Source organism: Camelus dromedarius, chromosome 27 (genome assembly GCF_036321535.1).
Source record: "Camelus dromedarius isolate mCamDro1 chromosome 27, mCamDro1.pat, whole genome shotgun sequence".
Classification (NCBI taxonomy): Eukaryota; Metazoa; Chordata; class Mammalia; order Artiodactyla; family Camelidae; genus Camelus; species Camelus dromedarius.
In genome coordinates, this window is record NC_087462.1 from 7,122,374 (window position 1) to 7,142,889 (window position 20,516).

At 52.0% G+C, this 20,516-nt stretch overlaps 4 protein-coding genes across 8 annotated transcripts; 2 read left to right on the forward strand and 2 right to left on the reverse strand.

Annotated features, from left to right (window-relative positions):
* Positions 1-422: 422 nt before the first annotated feature.
* Positions 423-8,577, reverse strand: WDR83OS (WD repeat domain 83 opposite strand). Its single transcript, XM_010997745.3, has 4 exons — positions 8,420-8,577; positions 1,521-1,626; positions 923-1,020; positions 423-830 (listed from the first exon to the last, which is right to left on the reverse strand). Exons 1-4 carry the CDS (start codon positions 8,467-8,469, stop codon positions 764-766), a joined length of 321 nt encoding a protein of 106 aa, XP_010996047.1. The 5' UTR covers positions 8,470-8,577; the 3' UTR covers positions 423-763.
* A 47-nt stretch (positions 8,578-8,624) lies between these two features.
* WDR83 (WD repeat domain 83) lies at positions 8,625-12,724 on the forward strand. 2 transcript variants are annotated; one of them, XM_010997743.3, is made up of 9 exons: positions 8,625-8,975; positions 9,052-9,172; positions 9,255-9,360; positions 9,635-9,683; positions 9,766-9,892; positions 10,906-10,973; positions 11,082-11,190; positions 11,271-11,385; positions 12,432-12,724. In XM_010997743.3, exons 1-9 carry the CDS (start codon positions 8,873-8,875, stop codon positions 12,579-12,581), a joined length of 948 nt encoding a protein of 315 aa, XP_010996045.1. In that variant the 5' UTR covers positions 8,625-8,872; the 3' UTR covers positions 12,582-12,724. The 2 variants fall into 2 exon arrangements, with proteins under 2 accessions (XP_010996045.1, XP_010996046.1); XM_010997744.3 differs by having other exon boundaries at positions 8,625-8,836; positions 9,028-9,172.
* On the reverse strand, positions 12,621-16,378 carry DHPS (deoxyhypusine synthase). 2 transcript variants are annotated; one of them, XM_010997741.3, is made up of 9 exons: positions 16,172-16,378; positions 15,384-15,548; positions 15,051-15,172; positions 14,872-14,968; positions 14,704-14,790; positions 14,068-14,173; positions 13,887-13,990; positions 12,917-13,042; positions 12,621-12,832 (listed from the first exon to the last, which is right to left on the reverse strand). In XM_010997741.3, the coding sequence occupies exons 1-9, from the start codon at positions 16,376-16,378 to the stop codon at positions 12,737-12,739; spliced, it is 1,110 nt and encodes a 369-aa protein (XP_010996043.1). In that variant the 3' UTR covers positions 12,621-12,736. The 2 variants fall into 2 exon arrangements, with proteins under 2 accessions (XP_010996043.1, XP_064335954.1); XM_064479884.1 differs by having other exon boundaries at positions 12,917-12,966; positions 13,872-13,990.
* A 189-nt stretch (positions 16,379-16,567) lies between these two features.
* GNG14 (G protein subunit gamma 14) lies at positions 16,568-20,227 on the forward strand. 3 transcript variants are annotated; one of them, XM_031437372.2, is made up of 3 exons: positions 16,568-16,698; positions 16,922-16,971; positions 19,873-20,227. In XM_031437372.2, the coding sequence occupies exon 3, from the start codon at positions 19,873-19,875 to the stop codon at positions 20,176-20,178; it is 306 nt and encodes a 101-aa protein (XP_031293232.1). In that variant the 5' UTR covers positions 16,568-16,698; positions 16,922-16,971; the 3' UTR covers positions 20,179-20,227. The 3 variants fall into 3 exon arrangements, with proteins under 3 accessions (XP_031293232.1, XP_010996044.1, XP_031293231.1); XM_010997742.3 differs by lacking the exon at positions 16,568-16,698 and having other exon boundaries at positions 16,788-16,971; positions 19,873-19,965; positions 20,053-20,227; XM_031437371.2 differs by lacking the exon at positions 16,568-16,698 and having other exon boundaries at positions 16,788-16,971.
* The last annotated feature ends 289 nt before the right edge of the window (positions 20,228-20,516 follow it).

Sequence of the window (20,516 nt, forward strand, 5' to 3'; positions counted from 1 at the left end):
TGAGACGTTGAGTAAAGGAATTGCCCTTACAGTGCTGGGGAGGGGAGGCATCCAGTCTTGTTGGGAGAGATACCGGTGTCTTCCGGTGAGGAGTGAGAGCCTGACATGTGGGAGAGAACTCAGTCTCCTATCTTTCCTAGTCCCTACAGGTCCATCCTATTTGCTGACATTACCTCATTCCTCTGACAAGAAAACCAAAGCCCAGATTCCTTAGATCAGCAGGGCTATCTGCTGAGCAGCCAGAGGGCAGGGATCACTGTTCTGTCTCTGGCAGCTGACTTTAGGCTCCAGGCTTGTGAAATAAATGAACTACCAAAAAGGTTCCAGACTGGGGCCCCCAGCCCAGGCCTGAGTGGAGGAACTGGAGCCCTTCTCCCTACTAGGAACACCCACCATACACATAAGGAGAGAGAAGTCACAGAGAACAGCCAGAATGCAAAACTTTATTAACTGGTTTCAAAAGGAAAATGAGTGGATACACCTAGAAACATGGACAGCGTCTCCCCCAGCAGCAGGCAGGGTGGGGAGGGAAGGCGGGAGGGGTAGGCCTAGGGGATTCCCCTCTCTGCCCACCCACCCTGCCCCGGCAAAAGTGGGATCCCAGGGCCAGGGCCAGGTTCCCTCCATCCAGCTGCAGGCCATGAGACTACCTCACCCAGGGGAGCCCAGGACTTCAGCTGAGGGCAGGAAGCTGAGCAGCCAAGGGCCAGGCTGAGGGCAAGGTGGATAGAGGGGTCTGGGATGTAACCCTTCTAGGCTGCCATCACCAGGGGGGTGTCATGGGCTGAGGGTTCTGCAGATACGACATCACCACGGCAGAGATGGACAGCCTGAGATGGGAGAGAGATGTCAGTCCAGGATGGATAGGCTTGGGGTCCCCCTCCCCTCACCCAGGAGGCCCCCAATCCAGGCCCAGCCTCACATGAAGCTACTCATCATCTGCTTAGTGTCCTCAGAGCTCCGGGAGTTGGCAAAGCTGATAAAGGAGCAGTAGACAGCGACCCAAGCACACCACTTCAGCTGCGTAGGTGGATGAGTGGGTTAGGTCAGTGAGGGGCACCCCAGTGAGCCCCCACAAAGGCCATTCCCAGGCACTGGTTCCAACCCCAGTTCCACTTGGTGCAGCTCAAACCTTGACCCCCAAGAGTCCCTCAGTCCCAGCCCCCCATAGCTGACTCCAAGTTCATGATTTCCGGTCCTACTTCCTGTCCTGCATCTCTGACCCCACCATGACCCCTCAGGCCTAAGAAGACTGGCCCTTGACATCCCCCAATCACCCTAAGGACCCCACCTTTTCTCCACCAGTCCCCTCCAAATGCTCTGAAGCCTGGCCCCACCTCAGACTCACCTCCTATGTAGCCATCCTGACCCAGACCCCTGGCTTTGCCCACAGCTCTGGCTTTCTCCACCTGGCATCACCCCGGCTCTGCCCTCTCATTTCTTGTCCTGCTTCATTCTGAACCCGCCCCTTGCCCCATTGTCAGGCAGAGCAATATGGAAGGAAACTCAACCCTGCCCACCTTGAGCATGAGGCCGCACATGCTGAAGATCATGCCGAGCAGGTTCATGTAGTCTGGCGTCGGGTCATCCAAGGCTGGGTTACACTCACTCGGTGGGGGCTTGTACCTGTGGCCAGCTCAGGGTCAGGGATACTCAAGCCCCACCGTCAGAATGGGCAAGCACTTCACCGGGCCCCCAACCCACAACCTGAGGCCCGTTCCCATTGTTAAAAAGAAAACCACAGGCCCAAAATGGAGTCACTTATGCTAGGCCATGCCACCAAACCAGGGCTTGCTTAATACCTAACCTACTTGGAGCTTCAGCCTCCCTCAGAAATGTATTCTTAACCGGTCAGTCAGGAATTTTCTAGTCAGCACCAATGAGGTGGTCTGTCACATGGGCCCTCTCCAAGGCCCCAAATGAAGTGCTACCCACCTAGTAAGACCTTTTTCTCCCCAAAAGGGAGATGACTTAATCTGAGACAATCCTTTTTTCTGCTTATGACATCCTTCTCCTGCCTTTAAAAACCTTTCCCTTTCTGTAGCCCTTCAGAGCCCCCTCTACTTGCTAGATAGGACATTGCCTGAGCCATCAATCCTTCAATAGAGCCAATTAGACCTTTAAAACATACTCAGTTGAATTTTGTTTCTTCAACAGATTTGGTGGCAGTGGCAGGATCCAAAGTGAACCTCTGATGGCATTTGGAGACAACAAGGAACACAGGCATGGTACCCATGAACCCCTTTTTGAGTTGACTGTCTTTCTTACTGTTGCTGCGGGCTGTGGGTAAGTTCCTGTCAGTTCTGAGCTCTGTTCTCTTTGTGTCTAGCTCCCGATCTGACTGGCTTTCCAGCCAGCTTCCCATTTGTCTGGAATCACTAGTTCCACGCTGGGAGCTGCTGGTGGTTCAGACCACAGTTCCGCATTTGGTTGGAAACCCCCAGCCCTTGGTTGGGAACTGCTGGCGGTTTGGTCAGCAGTTCCCCATTTGTTTGGGATCCTTCCCCAGCTTCCGAGCTGGGCACCACTGGCAGCAGCTGTGGTTCCCCATTTGTCAGGAATCAGTTCACAGTCCCCGTTTGGGGTCCCAGGTTCCACGTTGGCAACTGGTGGTGGTGTGCTTGGGGCCTTTTTCCTGGCCAGGCCACAGTAATTGGCTACGCTGGAGTGTTCAGGTACACACGTTTGTCTGTCTTGCTTTGTGCAGATAAAGGCTGAGAGAGTTAAGAGCTTTCACCTTTAATGAGTCAAGCGTACCACCTGTCAGCACACCTGCTTATTTTATATCTAATGACTATAATCCCAGAAGCTGTAAATACCTAAAAAAATGGCCATTATGGAGAATGTTCCAGTGAGATCAGATTGTTTATTTAAGAAGTGCCCTTGAAAGTGAGGGTTTCCAAATTAAACAAACAGAAAGGGATACCTATTTTAATTGGTATGCAGAAGTTTCCCCAAGGCTTCAAGATTCCAAAACAGTTTCATTAAAAGACTGATTACAAATGGCTAATGAAAAATAAAAAACACGAAGGACCTCAAACAAAAGAGGACAGGACTGACGTGACTCCTGTTGCTCCCCTCTCTCCTCCTTTTTTTCACATTTTAATGATTCTCTTTCTGAACTGCCTTTCCACTCTGAAGAGACTACCTGAGGTTGCAGATGAACCTCCTTGGGTATCTTTCACTCTTTGGTTAAAGACCAAACGAAGAGTCAAAGACCAACTAAGTTAAGGCATTTCCTAAACCTAGGGAGGTCGGGAGGGTGTAGCTCAAGTGGCAGAGTGCATGCTTAGCATGCACAAGGCCCTGGGTTCAATTCCCAGTACCTCCTCTAAAAATAAATAAATCTAATTACTGCCCCCAGCCAAAACAAAGAAAAAAAGTTAATTAACTGAGCCTAGGGAGGAATCTCAAAAGTTCTTTTGAAGAATTGAGAGTCACTATCAGGGCCTCTGATCCAGGCTGCGATGTCTTTATCAGCTTGTGCACATGCTGGTAGGACCCAGTGAAGCCCAAAGACGGATGCAGAAAGCAAAATGACAAAACCTAGAGGGTGATATTCAAGATCCTCAACCAGAAAAGCTTGCAAAACAGTAACTGGCCTTTTAGAAGCCATTCCTGGAGTCTTCCCTACCCCCACTGATTGGTCTATATTCAAACATGCAAACCAAAGATGAATCTGGCCAAATTTAAGGCATGCTTGGAAGTCCTCCTCCTATGTCGTTGTAGTTCCATATAATAAATGGAGTCGTCCAACCTGCTCTAGCTGCCCTATTTGCAAATAGATTATCTCCTGAGATTAGTGGACTGATAAAAAGGCAGACAACAGGATGGGAGACCACCAGTATGACTCAGCTAGAAACCATATAGCTGAGCACTCTGAAATGACCTTAGAGCAAGACCACAGGCAGAAACCCACCAAGCTGTTGGCCTTACAGCTACAACAGCTCCAAGACCACAGACCTAAAATAATGCCCTCCTCGGGGTCCACCATCAAAACACTGGCCCAGGGACCAATGTCCCACATGTAATCAACTGGGCCACTGGAGAAAAGACTGTCCTCAAAGGTCTTATGCAAATTTTTCAACTTGAGTGTGCCCATATTTATCCCCCACCCAGTATTCTAAGGGGTTCTCCAATAACCTGTTATCAGTAATTTTCTTAAACAGCCAAGGGGAAACTAAAATTAAAAGTAATGGGAAACCTTGCCAAATTCTAGTTGATACTGGAGCTACACTGTCTACTTTAAACCCTTTCTCATAGGACAACAATTCCTTCAGCATGAAAAAGGGGTTTCCTTAGTGGGAGTATCTATTAAAGTTCAGAGAGAATTTCTGTCTCAACCAGTACAAAGGACTACTCTGGGACCTTTTCTGAAAGGCAGTCTTTCTTGCTGTGTGACATAGCCCTGGTAACCTGTGAAGCAGAGCTCTCCTCTCTAAGTTAAAATGGCTAATAAATTTTGTTCCAATGGAGACCTCACCTTAAAAGATCAGGTTCAGGTTGGTCAAGAAATTTTATGTTCTTACGATCTGTCCCTGACATAGAAGAGGAAGACATCCGACAAAAGTACCCTAATTTAGTTGAGGTGCTCCAGAATCTGGGGGTTACTTCTAATACTGACATTGGGAGAATAAAAAGTACAGAGCCTATAAAGATTCAGAGAGACATGATGACACCTCTCCCTCAATTACTTCAATACCCACTAAAACCTAAAGCCCACAAGGCCTCATAACCACAGCAGAAGACCTAATCTCCCAGAGGGCAATCAGGCCCAACACACAGATCCTGCCAGTCTGGAAACCTAATGGGCGAGGGCAGCGATTTGTCGAGCACTTAAGAGCTGTTGAGATAGTTACTCCCCGTTTCCCAGCTGTCCCAAACCTGGAATCTCCTTTTGTCACAAGTTTCACCAGACTTAAAATGGCTCACTGTTGTAGACTTTTGTTCAGCCTTTTTCAGCACCGCTGCAGACCCCAACAGCTGACATGTTCGCCTTTACGTGAAACAATCAACAGTACGTCTGAACAGTCACGCCTCAAGGATTCACTGAGGCCCCTTCTTATTTCTCCCAAGTGCTCCAACAAGATGTAAGCACGATCTAGTTCCTGGGAAATCAACTATTCTACAATATGTGGAAGACTTCTTGCTGTGCTCAGTTATCAAAGAGGCATCCATAAAAGATTCCATTTATCTGTGGCAAGAATGAGCAGAAAAGTGATGGAAGAAATATTCCCATATTGAGGTATGGGGAAGTCATCCTAGCTTATATCTGACTGGGCTTGAACTTTATGCTAACCAGAACTTAGGCCTGTCTTGTGGCCTGTCAAACAGACATTGTATATTTGCTTTAACCACTAAAAAAAAAAAAAAAAAGGAACGCAGTTATCAGATTATTTAGAATGCCCATTTTGAAGATAGGGATAAATGTTCCCTCATCACCCCATTCCTATGATGCCAATACATCAACTCCTTTACAAATGAGGTTCCCTTCCCAGACACTAAGGTCATGCTGACTCACTGTGTATGTGCTAATCTGTCTCTTTAAAACCTGAAAGAACATGTCCCTGTCATATTTGATGTTTGTTCTTTGTTCTGACAAGATAGACTGTGGTTCAGGTATCCAAACGGAGCTGGGTGGCCATTGCGGATGTAATTTCAGACATGTTCCTGCATCACGGAGAACGTGAATATTCTGAACCATATCAAACTCAATTTATACCACCAGGTATTCTCAAAATAGTATCTGTCAGCAGCTGCCAACTGCAATCTTATGGTCTCAAAGTCTCACCTTGTGACTGTGCAACCATTTTGGACCCCAACCAATCCCTGCTTAACAATCACTTTTACTTCTTGCTAGCCCCAATTATAATTCTCGACAAACAACCTATGTAACTGCAGTGTTTGCCTATATAAGCCTCCCCCATTTTGTAGTCTGGCAAAACACAATTCAGGTGTTTCTTGAATCTGTATCTCCCAGGCTATAGTCCTCAGTTTGGCCTGAATAAATTTCTATTCTTATTATAGGTTGGTTGATTATTTCCACTGACAAAAGGACATAGAGTCTCCAAGGAAAAATTACAATTATCTCTAGATACTGTTCATGACCTAGGTCATAAATGAAGTGCTGAAGGAATCCAGGTATCTCCAAAAAGGATCAGGATAATCCAAGAACTTCCTACACTTACAACTAAGGGACAGCTTCATGGATTTCTAGACCTGACTGGCTATCATAGACTATGGGTTCCTAATTTTTCTCTGTTGGCTTCCCCATGCTATGAACTTACTAAAACTTCAGTCCCTGAACCCCTTCCTTGGCAGATAAACATGAGCAGACTTTTGTAAGACTAAAATAAGCACTGGAAAACCGCAGGCCCTAGGGCTAACTAATTGTGCAAGACTTTTCAGCTTACTTGTGCACAAAAGAGATAATCAACCCTTTCCAGGGAATGCTCACACAAGAATATAGCAATAAACACAGCCTGCTGCCTATCACAGCATACAATGGGATTCAGTGCTAGTGCTTAGCCCAACTGTCTTAATGTTATAGCTGCAGCCACAAGGTTAGTAAAAGCCTCGGCAGATCTAACCTTAGGGAATGGCACTTCAGTACAACTCCACATTACAGAGTTCAATTCTTATGGCCAAAACAACCTATGCCTTGTTTTTTCCTTTCTTCAATCATAACTGTACATACTCAATTATACACAATTACCTAGTAAATCTTAGAACATTTGCAAGGGGGAGGGTATAGCTCTGTGGTAGAGTGCGTGCTTAGCATGCACAAGGTACTGAGTTCAGTCCCCAATACTTCCATTTAAACAAACAAACAAACAAACCTAATTACCTCCCCCCCCCCCGAAAAAAAACTTTAAAAAATCTTAGTGCATTTGCACCCACCTGCACATTCCAATGATAATCTAGATCAGATTTGCTCCCACTCACTAACAGATCTCACCAGCAGCACCCATCTTTGCGAGTCATTTAGAACAACACTTTCAGGCTAGAAGAGTCTCTTCCATATGTTGTAAAAACCTGACTGACACCTGGCTTGAATGGACACACGCAGTAATCCCTATGAATGAATCCATTAACGGTACCTCCTTAACGGGAATAGTCTGTGCCCATAAGGGGTTTGTCTTTGTCCATGACGATTATCATTTTCCTTGGGCCTCTGAATGCCTCTTAGTTTATCTAACTGTGCCCCTAACTTTCCACAAGTAAACTAAGACATTTCATTGGTCAACTTCCCTGGATTTACATCACTGAGTTAGAAAGGACCTATGAGGAGAATTTCATGACTCAGAATTCACTTAGGGCCATCAGCCTAAGAAAGATCCTTAGCTTCTCTGGCCAAAGTTGTGCTTTGTAATAGGATAGTCTTTGATTATCTTTTAGCTGAGCAAGGAGTCTGTGCTGTGGCCAACACCACCTGCTACACCTGGATTAACCCTTCAAGAGAAGTTGAAACTCAATTATATAAGAGCTCTGAGCAAGCCAGTTGGTTTAAGAAGGTTGACTCCTTCAATGGGATCTTTCTTTGACGTATTCAATTGTGACTGGTTTGGGTCCTGAGGACCATGGCTCCAAAGCGCCCTCCAAACATTGTGAATTATCCTGTTGATTATCATCATAATAATCTCCCTGGTGTGCTGTACTCTCTCAAGAGCTTTAAATACATGTTCACAGCCGCTAACCACCAAATAAAAGCTTTCCCTAACACTAGAACATCAGAAAAGGAACAAGAGAATGACCGACTTAAAGACTGTGAACCTGAAGCCAGCCAGGACCTCTGAATATCACAAGGGTTAAGCAAAAACATCATAACCTACAGATACCATGCAAAAGAACAACAAAAACCACGAGAAACTCAGGGCAGTAGCTTAGACTGGTGCTAATGCCTTAAGTTTTGATCACATCTATCAGTTAAGCTGAGAGTCTGATGAAAAGAGGCCATTATTAAAAGGAAAACTACAGGCCCAAAATGGAGTCACTTATGCTAGGCTATGCCATCAAAGTGGGGCTTAATTAAACCTAACCTAATTGAAGCGTCAGCCTCCTCCAGAAATGTAGTCTTAACTGGTCAGTCGGGAATTTTCTGATCAGCAACAAAGAGGTAGGCTGTCACATGGACCCTCTCCCCTCGCTATCCCCTAAAGGAAAGATGAGGTAATCCCACCTAATAAGACCTTTTTTCCCCAAACGGGTAACGACCTAATCTGAAACAATCCCTTTTTCTGTGTATGTCTTCCTTGTCCTGCCTTTAAAAATCTTTCCCTTTCTGAAGCCCTTTAGAGCTCCCCTCTACTTTCTAGATTGATGCTGCCCAATTCATGAATCATTTGATAAAGCCGATTATATCTTTAAAATTTACAGTGGCATTTTGTTTTTTTAACACTATGACAACTAGGATCCTCACCTCAGCACTTTGTTGGGCCTCCGTGGGTCCGACATACTGTTCGCGGACATAGCGAGTCAGAAGTCGCGGCTCTTCCGCTGAGAGAGTCACAGCTTCCGACAGCTTCCGGCGTGGAAACGGAGGAGGGTGGCATTTAGAGTAACACCCTCAGCCCTCGTGTTTCCGTTCCTGCGGGCGGAGGCTGGAACTCCCCCGAGCCAGGGGACAGAGAACTAGAAGCCAAAAATGTTCCTAGAAATGAGAAGTGGGGAAAGAAACCAGCAAGCTGGAAGCAAGCTTCAGTATTCCCAACATTATCTCCAAAAAACCCCACGAAATTTCGAACCCGGAAGTGAGAAATAGGAAGTAGGCTATGGAGGACAATAATAAGGTTACACCCAAGCAGGAGTTCCCAGCGCATGGAAATCCTCGGTGCAGGTAGAAATCAGGCAGCGAGGCAGGGTGCGCGGAGCAATGGCTTTCCCTGAGCCAAAGCCGCGGGCCCCGGAGCTGCCGCAGAAACGGTTGAAGACGTTGGACTGCGGGCAGGGGGCGGTGCGAGCCGTGCGATTTAATGGTGAGCGCCCTTGTTTTCATTCCGGGTCCTCCTCCCGCGGTCGGCGATCCAGTAACCCCCGCCCGGTGTTCCCCAGTGGATGGCAATTACTGTCTGACTTGCGGCAGCGACAAGACCCTGAAGCTGTGGAACCCGCTGCGGGGGACGCTGCTGCGGACGTACAGCGGCCACGGCTACGAGGTGCTGGACGCGGCCGGGTGAGCCGGGGGTCAGGCGGGGATCAGGGCGCTGAGGCCGGGATCGGAGGTCGACGCTGACTTTTCTTCCTCTGCCCTTTAGCTCCTTTGACAACAGCAGTCTCTGCTCCGGCGGCGGGGACAAAGCGGTAGTGCTGTGGGATGTAGCATCGGGGCAGGTGGTGCGCAAATTCCGGGGCCACGCAGGGGTGAGTACAAGCAAGAAGGCGCCTCATTAGAACGGACCCGCATTTGCGTGTAGGTTGTGACAGGGACTACGCCCTTTCCCATTACAGCGCAAGGATCTTCTGCCTTCCCAACATGGCCCCGCATTCACCAAGCCCTAGCTTGCAGTTCCCCCCCAAATATTTCATCTCCACTACCCCTAGCCTTTTCTCTCATTTTAACTTGCACTGGGAATCCTGCCTTTATCCCCATCCTCCAAAATCCAGCCTTCTCTAAGCAGCAGTTTCTGTTTCACAGAAGGTGAACACAGTGCAGTTTAATGAAGAGGCTACAGTTATTCTGTCTGGTGAGTCTGCAGCCTAGGCAGGTGGGCCCAGGGTGCTGCCTCTGCCTCCCAAACTTGATCCACCTTCATGCTGGCCCCACAGGCTCTATCGATTCCAGCATCCGCTGCTGGGACTGCCGCTCTCGGAGGCCTGAACCAGTACAGACCCTGGACGAAGCCAGGGATGGCATATCCAGTGTGAAGGTGTCAGACCATGAGGTCCTGGCAGGGTGAGTGTGGCCAGGACCTTGTCCCTCCCCATGTGTCACTCCCAGCCTCATTTCTGTTAAATCTGCCATCCATGCTCCCACCCCAGCACCTACTTTAGCAATTGCTCTTCCTCTGCCTGGACCGCTCTTTAACTGCTTACTCAGAATGTATCTGAGCGCCTCCTGCAGGTAACGTTTTTAGTCGATGAGCATACATACAGCAGTGAATGAGACAGGGAAATAAAGAAATGTCCCTGCTCCCATAGAATTGATATTCTAGCTGCAGGAGACAAACAATTAAAAAAAAAATTCCCATGCACGGCTGACCAAGTGTTGCCACAACCTGGGGGAGTGCCATTCCCACCATGGGGGTGTGGTGTTTGGGCTGCGCAGCCTGTTGGCGGGTCCAGTTCCCACCCACTCCCCCTTGGACTGCACATGGTTGGCTCCTTCTCATCCTCAAGTCCCAATTCAGACATCACCTCCTCTGGGAAATGATTACCCTCAGTCCACAAGGCTCCATGTTGGCAGCAAGTGCTCTGGGCTTGGTAGCAGCTGTGTCCCAAGCCCCACATGGGGACTGGCCCAGAGAGGGTGCTCAGTACAAATCAGAAACAGAGGGAACCAGGGCGAGGGTATAGCTCAGTGGTAGAGCACATGCTTAGCATACACGAGGTCCTGGGTTCAATCGCCAGTACCTCCATTAAAATAAATAAATAGATAGATAAGTACATACATGCATTCCTCCCTCCCCCCCTCCCCCAAGAAAGAAACAGATGGAATGGCACCTGATTGGCCCCTGGGTCTGAGTCTCAAAGCTGGTACCTCAGAATTCCACTTGTGAATTCTCTTCAATGTGTGTTTTCCACGGCCAGTCCTGAGCATGTCATGACAGTGAAGGGTGCCCAGGAAGAGTAGGCACCCAGCCTTGCCCTTAGGGCCCTGGCCAGGTGAGGGTACAGGGACACCAAAGCTGGAGCCATGGACCTCCTGGCCCCTGTCGACGCTTCATCTGGATCCATCTTCTCTTGCAGCTCCGTGGATGGCCGGGTGAGGCGCTATGACCTGAGGATGGGGCAGCTCTTCTCAGACTATGTGGGCAGTGAGTGGGGCTGGGGCTGCAGCTGTGGGGCAGGCAGGGAAGGTGGAGGCAGCACAGGAGACCCCAGCCTGACCTGTCTGCCCATCCCTCCCCTACCCACCTCCCCAGGCCCCATCACCTGCACCTGCTTCAGCCGGGACGGGCAGTGCACCCTGGTGTCCAGCCTGGACTCCACGTTGAGGCTTCTAGACAAGGACACAGGGGAGCTGCTAGGCGAGTGAGTCCTCGGGGTCATGGGGCCCCTGCTCCACCCCTCCATAAGGCCCCAAACCACCCCCTGATCCCACCCACCCCCAGGTACACGGGCCACAAGAACCGGGAGTACAAGCTGGACTGCTGCCTGAGTGAGCGCGACACGCACGTGGTCAGCTGCTCCGAGGATGGGAAGGTGTTCTTCTGGGACCTGGTGGAGGTGAGCCTCCCCACCCCGGCTCCGCAATGGGGTGCCTGCCCTGTCCCTACCTGAGTCACTCCTGGGCCTGAAAAAGGGAGTGCGGTTAGAACTGGGGGCTTGAAGGAGGAGTGAGAGGACGAGGCAAGAAGGGCGTTCCTCACAAAGGGCACCATGTGTGCTAAGGCTTGGAGGTGGGGTCCAAACGCATTGGTCAGGGAGGAGAAGCACTTTGGATGGCAGCAACAGCAGCAGGATCCAGGTCAGGCAGGGCCATGGATGCCATGCTGAGCCACTAGGACTGACCCTGGGGGAGGGGGAGCTGATGGTGGCATCTGACCCCAGGTGAGCCGGGGCTGTAGTTCAGGAAACCTGAGTTACCTCTAAGCATCCCTGTGGCTTCCAGCCTCAAGCCGTGTTCCCTGACGTGTCCCAACCTGGTGGGGCCGTCGGGCTGGGAACTGACTGTCGTCGGGGATTAGTGGTGTCAGGGCTGGGGCTTGGCCAAGGAGGGGGGAGGAGGAACTGGGGGGCCCTGAGGAGTTGAGGGGCCAGCTCTCATTCTGGGAGCTAAGAAAGCACTAATGTTCTGCCTACTTCTCAAGGGTCCAGTAGGCTAAGAGTCACCCTGAAGGGGAGGGCACATGAAGGGACATTTTCCAGGTGGAAAGAGGAACTGTGTATGTTGAGCTGTGCCTGCAGGGTGATGGAGGAAGTGAGCAGCGAGGCTGTCAAGTGGATGGCAGCAGGGGCAGGGAAGCCTGGAGCCAATGTGACTGGCCCAGAGCAGGGTGGTGGCTGTGAAGGTGGAGAGAAGTCTCTGGCATGGTCTAAGGGCAGAACCAAGAGGACTTACTGACAAAGGGGTGTGAGGTGGAAGAGAAACATTCGAGATGTCTGGCCTAGCACCCAGTAGGACCAAGTGACTGAGGGGCTCGGTTTGGGGTGGATTCAGTTTGCAGTGTCTCAGAAACAATTAGAGGCATGTGGCTGAAAGCGGGAAAGAGGCAACTAAGGGGACAAATGGAGACACACTGATGACTACCCTCTACCCCCTTACTCCACAGGGTGCCCTGGCACTGGCCCTGCCTGTTGGGCCAGGTGTGGTGCAGTCGCTGGCCTACCACCCCACCGAGCCCTGCCTGCTGACCGCCATGGGGGGCAGCGTCCAGTGCTGGCGGGAAGAGGCCTACGAGGCTGAAGGTGGTACAGGCTGAAGCCAGGGGACCCACAATCAAGGACAGAAAGACAGAGACTGAGAAGGACCACTGAAACCCTTTATTCTAGACTTCCTGCTGACCAAGGAGTGGGGAGAGGCTGGGTCTGCACACTTATAAATAGAGGAGGGAGCGAGGCTGAAGCCATCCAGTGTTCAGTCCTCGTTCTTCTCAGGCGTGAAGGCATCCACCTTCTGGGCAAAGGTTTCAGCCACAAGCAGCGGGAAGACCAGGGAGGCATCTGCATAGACCTGTGGAGGGGACCCAGGTGAGCCGTGCGACCCATGGCCACAGCCTGGGAGACCCTGCACCCCCGCTGGCTGGCCGGCACTCACCTTGACAGGCTGTGCGTCCACCCGGATCTTGCCCCAAGAGACAGCTTCGTCTGGCCGGGCGCCGGAGTCAGAGCCATCAAACTCCTGGGCCGTGTTGATGTAGACGGCATAGTCAGCCCCGTTCCGCTGTGGGTTGGGGCAGGGTGGGCTGGTCAGCCAGTCAGACAGACTCCGAGGCAGGGCACTGTAGCTACAAGCTAAAGGGTGTGTCCCAGATAAAAGAAGCCCTTGGTGGCCCCCCTACTCCAAGGGAAGGGCCCAGTGTCAACACCTGGGCAGAGTGAGGGGTTGGGGGTTGCGGGACAGACAATGGGTAACGTTGCTCCAGGCCTATCTGCTGGGTAGCAACAACCCTCCAACTCTACAGAAAAACCTCCAAACCCAACTACCTCTCCCCTCTCTACGGCCCCTACCCTGGTCCCACCATTTGTTCCCCCTACAGCAGCCAGAGGGCAGCCATGAGCACCTGAGTGGCCCTCGAGGCCCTGTGCTTTGTGCTGGTCACCTCCCATCTCACCTCCTCCCATTCTCTCCTTCACTAGCCTTCTGGCTGTCCTTGACTTATTTCAGGCACCTCAGAACCTTTGCACTGGCTGGTCCCTCTGCCAGGAACTCTTATCTCCCCCCAAGATAACCACATGGCTCATGGGAGCACCTCCATGAAGATCTCTGCTTACAGGTCACATGTCCCAGGAAGGTTTCCCTTTTTTGAACAGCGCCCCTTTCTCTTACCGTCTTGTCATCCTTCCTTGTTTTCCTCCACAGCAATAGCTGCCACCTAATGTGCAGGTCACCTGTTTGCTGTCAGTCTCCTCACTGGAACATCACTTCCAGGAGGGCAGGGATCCTGGCCTGTCTAGTCCATGGCTGCTTCCCCCGCACATGGCACAGGCCTAGTACACAGGCCTGTCTGTATGGCAGGCCCAGTGCCACCCCCAAAAGGAACTACACACACTCTGTCCCTGCTCACCATGAGGTTGGCATTGGCGATGTGGTGCTTGACCATGCCACCGCCCAGAATGATCATCCCAGAGCGCTTGGCGAAGATGGCCTGTGTGTTGATGAGCCTCAGGTCTGGGAAAGTGGGCTGTGTCAGGCCTCAGGCCCTGGCAGCCCTCCTCCCCTGCTCCTCTGCAGCCCCAGCACCTCACCTTCAACAATATCCAGGACCAAGCCTGGGTTCTTATAGGAATGGAAGAAGATCATGTCACCCAGCGAGCCATCTGTGAGTGCTGGGCTTAACACAGGGATGTGGTTCTGAAAGAGAGCAAGACAAGAGAGCGGCTCTAGCTCAGAGCCCGGTGGAGGGGGGGCAGCCTGGGGGCATTCCCGCTGCCTGATTCTGGGCGGGGTGCTTAACTTCTCTGGACCTCAGTTTGCTCACTGTAAAATGGGGACAGCAGTAGCACCTCCCTCACAGATGAGGAGGCACGTGTGAGAAAACACACACGTACACATAACGAATGTACCTGGCACAGAAAGAATGGCAACTCCTGTTGTTTTTCTGATTGCTGGATCCCACAGCCTCTGACCCTATACCAGGCCCCATGGGGATGCTAAGCACGGCCCCAGCTGTTTCTAGGTAGTCTAGGAGCAGAGCCAGGATACCAGGACCACACTTAGTAGCTGTGGGATCTCAGACAAACTGTCCAACCATTTTGTTTCTGAGGTTTCTCATCCAGGAGTGGGGCTGATGAGAACAGTACCAACTCCCCAGGTGGCTATGTAGATTAAACAAGTTAACACGTGCCAAAGTCTGGCATCTTTGCCCCCATCCAGCCCCTCACCTTCTGGGCCCAGTAATACACTGACTCTGGGTTGTTTATCTCCTTGCCAAGCCGAGCGATCATCTTGGAAGGTGTCCACTTCACGCCCTAGGAGGAGACATCAGCTTCAGCCAGCAGCACCTCCCCTGACTCCCACCATGCCAGCCCCCCAGGCTACTCCAGCCTCACCTCCGTGTTCTGCTCCAGCACCATCTGGTCCAGAATGGGCATCAGCCAGTCCTCAAACTTGCAGTAATTGTCATTGGGCACCAGCAGGTTTCCAATCCTGGGGACAGAAGGCATGTGGGCATCAGGGCCCAGGCCCCTCAGCCTGGCTCCCCTACCCAGAGCCACTTAAGGCCCCTCACCTGTTGATCCCATTCTCACGTAGCTCCTTCCCCTTGAGGCTGAACTCGCCCAGGTATGTAGGTGCCAGGCACTTGATGAGATCCTCCTCCACACCCCCAGCCGTGGTCACCAAGACGTCCACCTGCAGCCACAAGGCAGTGAGGTTGGCCCAAGAAGGGGAACCCTGCCCTCATCCCAGCCAAGACTCTCAACTCTCATCCAGTGACCCTTGTGCGGAGCTCTGCTGCAAAATAAAACTGACCCATTTCTCCCCATGTCACTTAAATGACCAATTATCTTATTGCCAGTTAAGACCCAGAGAGGCCAAGGCCACAACCCTACCAGGCCCCCACCATGTTGTGCTGCACGAGGTAACGGATGGTCTCCCGGATGCCTGAACTGATGAGGTTCGATGTGTAGCCCAGAAAAATGGTGCAGCCGCTGAGTGGGCGGCAGCTCTGGGTCAGGTCTGCATGCTGGTCTTCATCCTGCGACAGCGGCTCCAGTTTCTTCTCTATCTAGGTGCAAAGACAGGGTCGAGTTAAGGTCAGGCCCCAAACTCCAGCCCAAGGACCCCAGGTGGTTTCACAGTGAGACTCCGCCTCCAGACCCTGCCCACTCAGGAATATGAGACTACTTCTACCTGGAACCAGAGAACGCACACCCCTATGCAGGCTCCGCCCTGTTCACAGCCCAACTCTTAGGTCACACGCTCAGGCTCTCCTCCCTTTCAGGAGTTGGAGAGCAACACTTTTGAAGACCCGACCCCTCCACCCACTGGGAAGGACAAATCCAAGCTCAGGTCCCGCCCTGACATAGGGTCCTCCAAGTTCTCCCACAACCGCAAGGTCTTGCCCCAGGCTCCGCCCATTCCAGAACTCTCACACGCTGCCTAAAACGCGCCCCATACCTAGATCAGTCCCAACCGACTCCTGATACTGGATGTCACCATGGGGCGGGGGGGGGGGGGGCAACGTCCGTTTCCCAGCACTGAAAATCCCGCCCAGGAGGGACCCCGCCACTCTCCAAGTATGAGATGAAGAACACGCCCTCTTCTCCCAGGGAAGTCCCGCCCCCAAGTGCCGCAAGGTGCTACTGGAGGCCACACCCCCTCAACTCCGGAAACCCTCCCAAGCCTCACCATAGCGTTGACTTGCTGCACCGCGCGCCCGAAGTTGGTAGCCTGGAAACCAGTGGTGCCAAAGGCCTCCAGCAGTGCGCGGTAGTCCACGCCGCGGTTGAAGTCGTAGCCCCGGACCTGGGCGCTCTCGGACGGCAGAGCCGAGCTGTGCTTCAACACGGCGGCCAACGCCGCCGCGGGCGCCTCCCTTTCTAGGGGACCCTCCATGCTCCTGCGGCCGCAGTCTCAAATCAGAGCCGCCCCAGGCCAGGCCTCCTGCGGCCTCGAAACCCGTGAAGCCCCAGCACGCACTTCTGCAGGAGAGCGTCGGGCTGGGAAAAACCTGAGGAGGACCGGAAGTCGTATAGTCACATGACCCGCTGACGCCCTGAGTCCAGGGCGCGGCCATCTTTGCTTTGTATTCCGTAATACGGAAGCCGCGAGGAACCGGTATTTCCTGTTACGCGTGTTTTCAGTCTCAGATGAATGAAGATTCTTACTTTCACTGCCGCCTGCTGGAGATCCATCTCATTGCGTGGCTCTTGCCGGTTCGTTTCTGTGCTCTTAGAAAGTGGATGGCTTCTTAGACGGCTTACAAAGCTATTCTAGAGAGAGGATGGCTTCTTGGACAGAATTCGAATCCTCAGGAAGTATCAGATAGTTTCTGCTTCTGAGCTTCTCTCGTCAAATGGGATAGTGATCCTTATTCGTGTCTTGCAAGTCTCCAGAGCCTCCACATGATGCATAATCCTTTGGTCTTCCTTCCTCCAGGAATTGCTGCCGTCACCTCCTCTGGGAAGTCTTCCCTGACCATTCTCTGGGTAAGGGACCTCCTATGGGATTCAGGGCTGACATTTCTTCAACTCCAGCAAGATTGTGAGATCCTAGAGGGTGGAGTCTGTATCTCATTGGTCCTCCTCACCACGCATAGGGTCTGGTCCCGAGAGGGCTGCTTTAATCACTCACTCTGCAGTTTATAGAGTCTAGACTATACTTCGGACTCTGTGCTGGGTGCTGCAAATTTATCAGCGAACAAGATGCAGACCCTGCCCTTCTGGAGCCCACAGTTTAGGGAGCTGGAAGGGTAAGAGTGGTAAGTGCTATTTAGGATTTAAACAGGCTGATGTGAGAGTCTTTGGGATGGGGTGGGTGGAGGAGTTGGTGGTTTTATTTGGAGGGAGAGGTGGTTTGGGAAAGACCCCCAAGGAGGTGATATTTGAGCCAAGGCCAGAATACCAAGAAAGGCCCCCTATGTGATGATCTCTGGGAGGCCATTCCCCTGCGGTCCCCCACTGGGAGAGAAAACAGCCAATGCCAAGGCCCTGAGGCTGGAACTGAGCCTGCTTAATTAGAGGAACAGAACATCCTCCCTGACAGTCCCCACTTGGATCTCAGACTCACCACCTCAGTTCCCTCTCCAGCTCACCCTGATCTTCCTGCGTCTTCCACATCTCAGCAAACAGCCCTACCCTCCACTCATCTAGCAGGGGAGTTGAGCCTGATGTCTCCCCCTCCTCTCAGACCCCACATCCATCTCTCAGCCTGCCTCATTCTACTTGCAGAATAGGTCTCCAAATTCAAGTGCTTTTTTCTTTTTTTAAAAATTGAAATATAGTTGACATTATATTATAATAACATTATATTAGTTTCGGGTGTACAACAAGATTTGCTGTTTATATCCAGGTGTTCTAGAATTCACCAAGCTCTTTCCTGGCCAAGGGGCAATGCCGCTGCCATGCTCTCTTAGCCTGGGGCACCCACTTCCCCAGCTCCTGCTCCTCTGGGCCTCAGTCCAAATGTCACGGCCTCTAGGAGGCCTGCCTTGACCACCTGCTCTCACTCTGACCTTGCTTTTCTTTCACAGCACTTAATACATTTTGTTTGCTATTGTTTGCTCCTCCCTGACTAGCACAGCAGCTCTGTGAGGGCAGGGTTTTTGTCTGGTTCCACTGCTATTCCTTTTACTCTGCACAGTGCCAGGCACAAATAGGGATTTTGGCAAAAATGGATGAACACACCCAAAGATGTCAGCATGATCCATGAAGAACAAAGGAGGGAGGGGTTGAGAAGAAATGAATTCACAGAGGACAGAAGGTGCCAGACCAGACAGGTCCTGTGGGCTGTCTAAGGAGGGTGAATTTTATTCTAAGAGGCTGGGAAAACATAGGAACCATAGGAGAGTTTTAAAAATGGACTGAAAGATTCTGATTTATTGTTTCCAATTTTGTTTATATTTTGGCAGGGAAGTAATTAAGTTTTTATTTACTTACTTATTTTAATAGAGGTACTGGGGATTGAACCCAGGACCTTGTGCATGCTACACACGTGCTCTACCACTGAGCTATACCTCCCTCCTCTAATTTTGTTATTGTGGTAAGATACACAGAACATAAAACTTGCACAACAACCATTTTTAAGTGTACAGTTCAGAAGCATTAAGTACATTCACACTGTTATACAACCATCTCCACCATCCACCTCCAGGATGTTTTCACCTTCCCAGACTGAAACTTTGTGCGCATCAAACACTAACTCCGTCCCCACTCCCCTCAGCCCCCAACAAACCCCATTCTACTTTCTGTCACTATGGATTTGACTACTCTAGGTACCTCGAATCATACCCTTTCTGTCGTTTTGTGACTGGCTTACTTCACTTAGCATAATGTCCTCAAGATTCATCCACATTGTAATGTGATTTATTTAACAGATCTCACTGGCTGACTTGAGGAGAACAGGGGTAGGGGATGTGCAGGGCAGGGGAGACCAGGCGACTGCCTGGGTCCAGGCCAAGCTGAGATTGCGAGGGGCCAAGGGATGGACCCAGATGCTACCAACAGGGTGAAAAGAAGTGACCAGATTAACAACCTAATTTGAAGGTTGATCTGATGGCTCTTGTGGAAGGATTAGATGTAGGAATATGGAAAGAAAGGAATGAAGGAGTTAAAGATTTGAGCCAGGGCAGTTGGGTGGATAGTGGTGAATCTGAGGGAAGATTTTGGGAAAGATGACCCAGAGTACAGCCAAGTGAGCTAAGACACAAACCAGAGATGGGTGTGATGAACTGAGGAGGGAGGAGGGTCCCCAGGTGGGTCTGAGATCAGGGAAGGGGCTGAGATGAGGCAGGGGAAGCCATCCACATACATGAGGGATTGAGTCGCCTGTGGATAAGATTCCTCAGCAGTGAGGGTAGGTAGAGAGAGGAGAGGCAGGGCTGCACCCAAACCGGGGTCCGCGCTGCACCTCTGCATATTGGAGCAGGGGCAGAGGCTGGCAAAGGAAGAGTGTGGAGGCCAGTTAGCAGGAAATCAAGCAGGTCAATGAGAGGCCAGGGCCCCCACACTCCCCCAGCCAAGGTGACACATGACACCAGGGCAGCCACTGGGCCTCCTGGGGCAGGGACCCCCTCAGCCTCCACAGCTGCTGCTGCTGCTCGTGACATTTCACTCCACGAGCACCCTGGCTTCAAAGTCTCTGCAGGGGTGAGGGAGGGAGAGGAGGGGGTTGGAGGGGCAGGCCAGTGGAGGAGGGAGCCAGAGTGGGGCTGCAGGAGGAGGACTGAGCGGCAGGAGTCAGCCGGAGTCCTCAGCTGAGGTGTGTGGTCCTGCCAGGAGTGGGGAACAGCCACCCCCATCCCTCGGCCCCCAGGGCACACAGGAGGAGGTGTGGGAGCCAAGGGTTTGGGGTTCAGCCTGCTGCCTGTGGCTCTGCTCACCCTCCCCCAGATGTCTGGCAAAGTGACCACTGGCAGCGACATCGGGCAGGCCCGCCGGGCCATGGAGCAGCTGCGGATGGAAGCAGGCATCGATCGCGTGAAGGTGAGGGTCAGGGTGAGGTGGGCACGTCCGAGGGAGGTGGCGGGTGGACAGCCCAGCCCAGGTCTGGCTAACTGGGCTGGCCTGCAGGTGTCCAAGGCCGCCACTGACCTGCTGCAGTTCTGCACGGAGCAGGCCAAGAGCGACCCCTTCCTCGTGGGCATCCCGGCTGCCACCAACCCCTTCAAGGAGAAGAAGCCCTGCGCCATCCTATGACCCCATCCTGACCACCCAGGGGGCCTCAATAAACATGAAGTGAATGCTCCTCAGGGCGTGGCTTGGCCAGGCTGTAGTGAGGGGCAAAGGGGGACTTTGGGCTTGTGGGGGCCAGGTGTGTACCTGGCCCAGCCTCCCCTCCCTGCCATGGCCACAGCGGCACACACCACTCCCTGGATGCTGGACAGAAGAGCACGCACATCCCTCCCTGCAACCCCGTCCCCGCCCTGGCATTAGCCAATCCCCCTTCCCACTGCACAAGCACACACCTCGGGTCAGAGTCCTAACCTACACGCCAGCATGAGTCACACGCATCCACGCCCACGTGGTTCGCACAC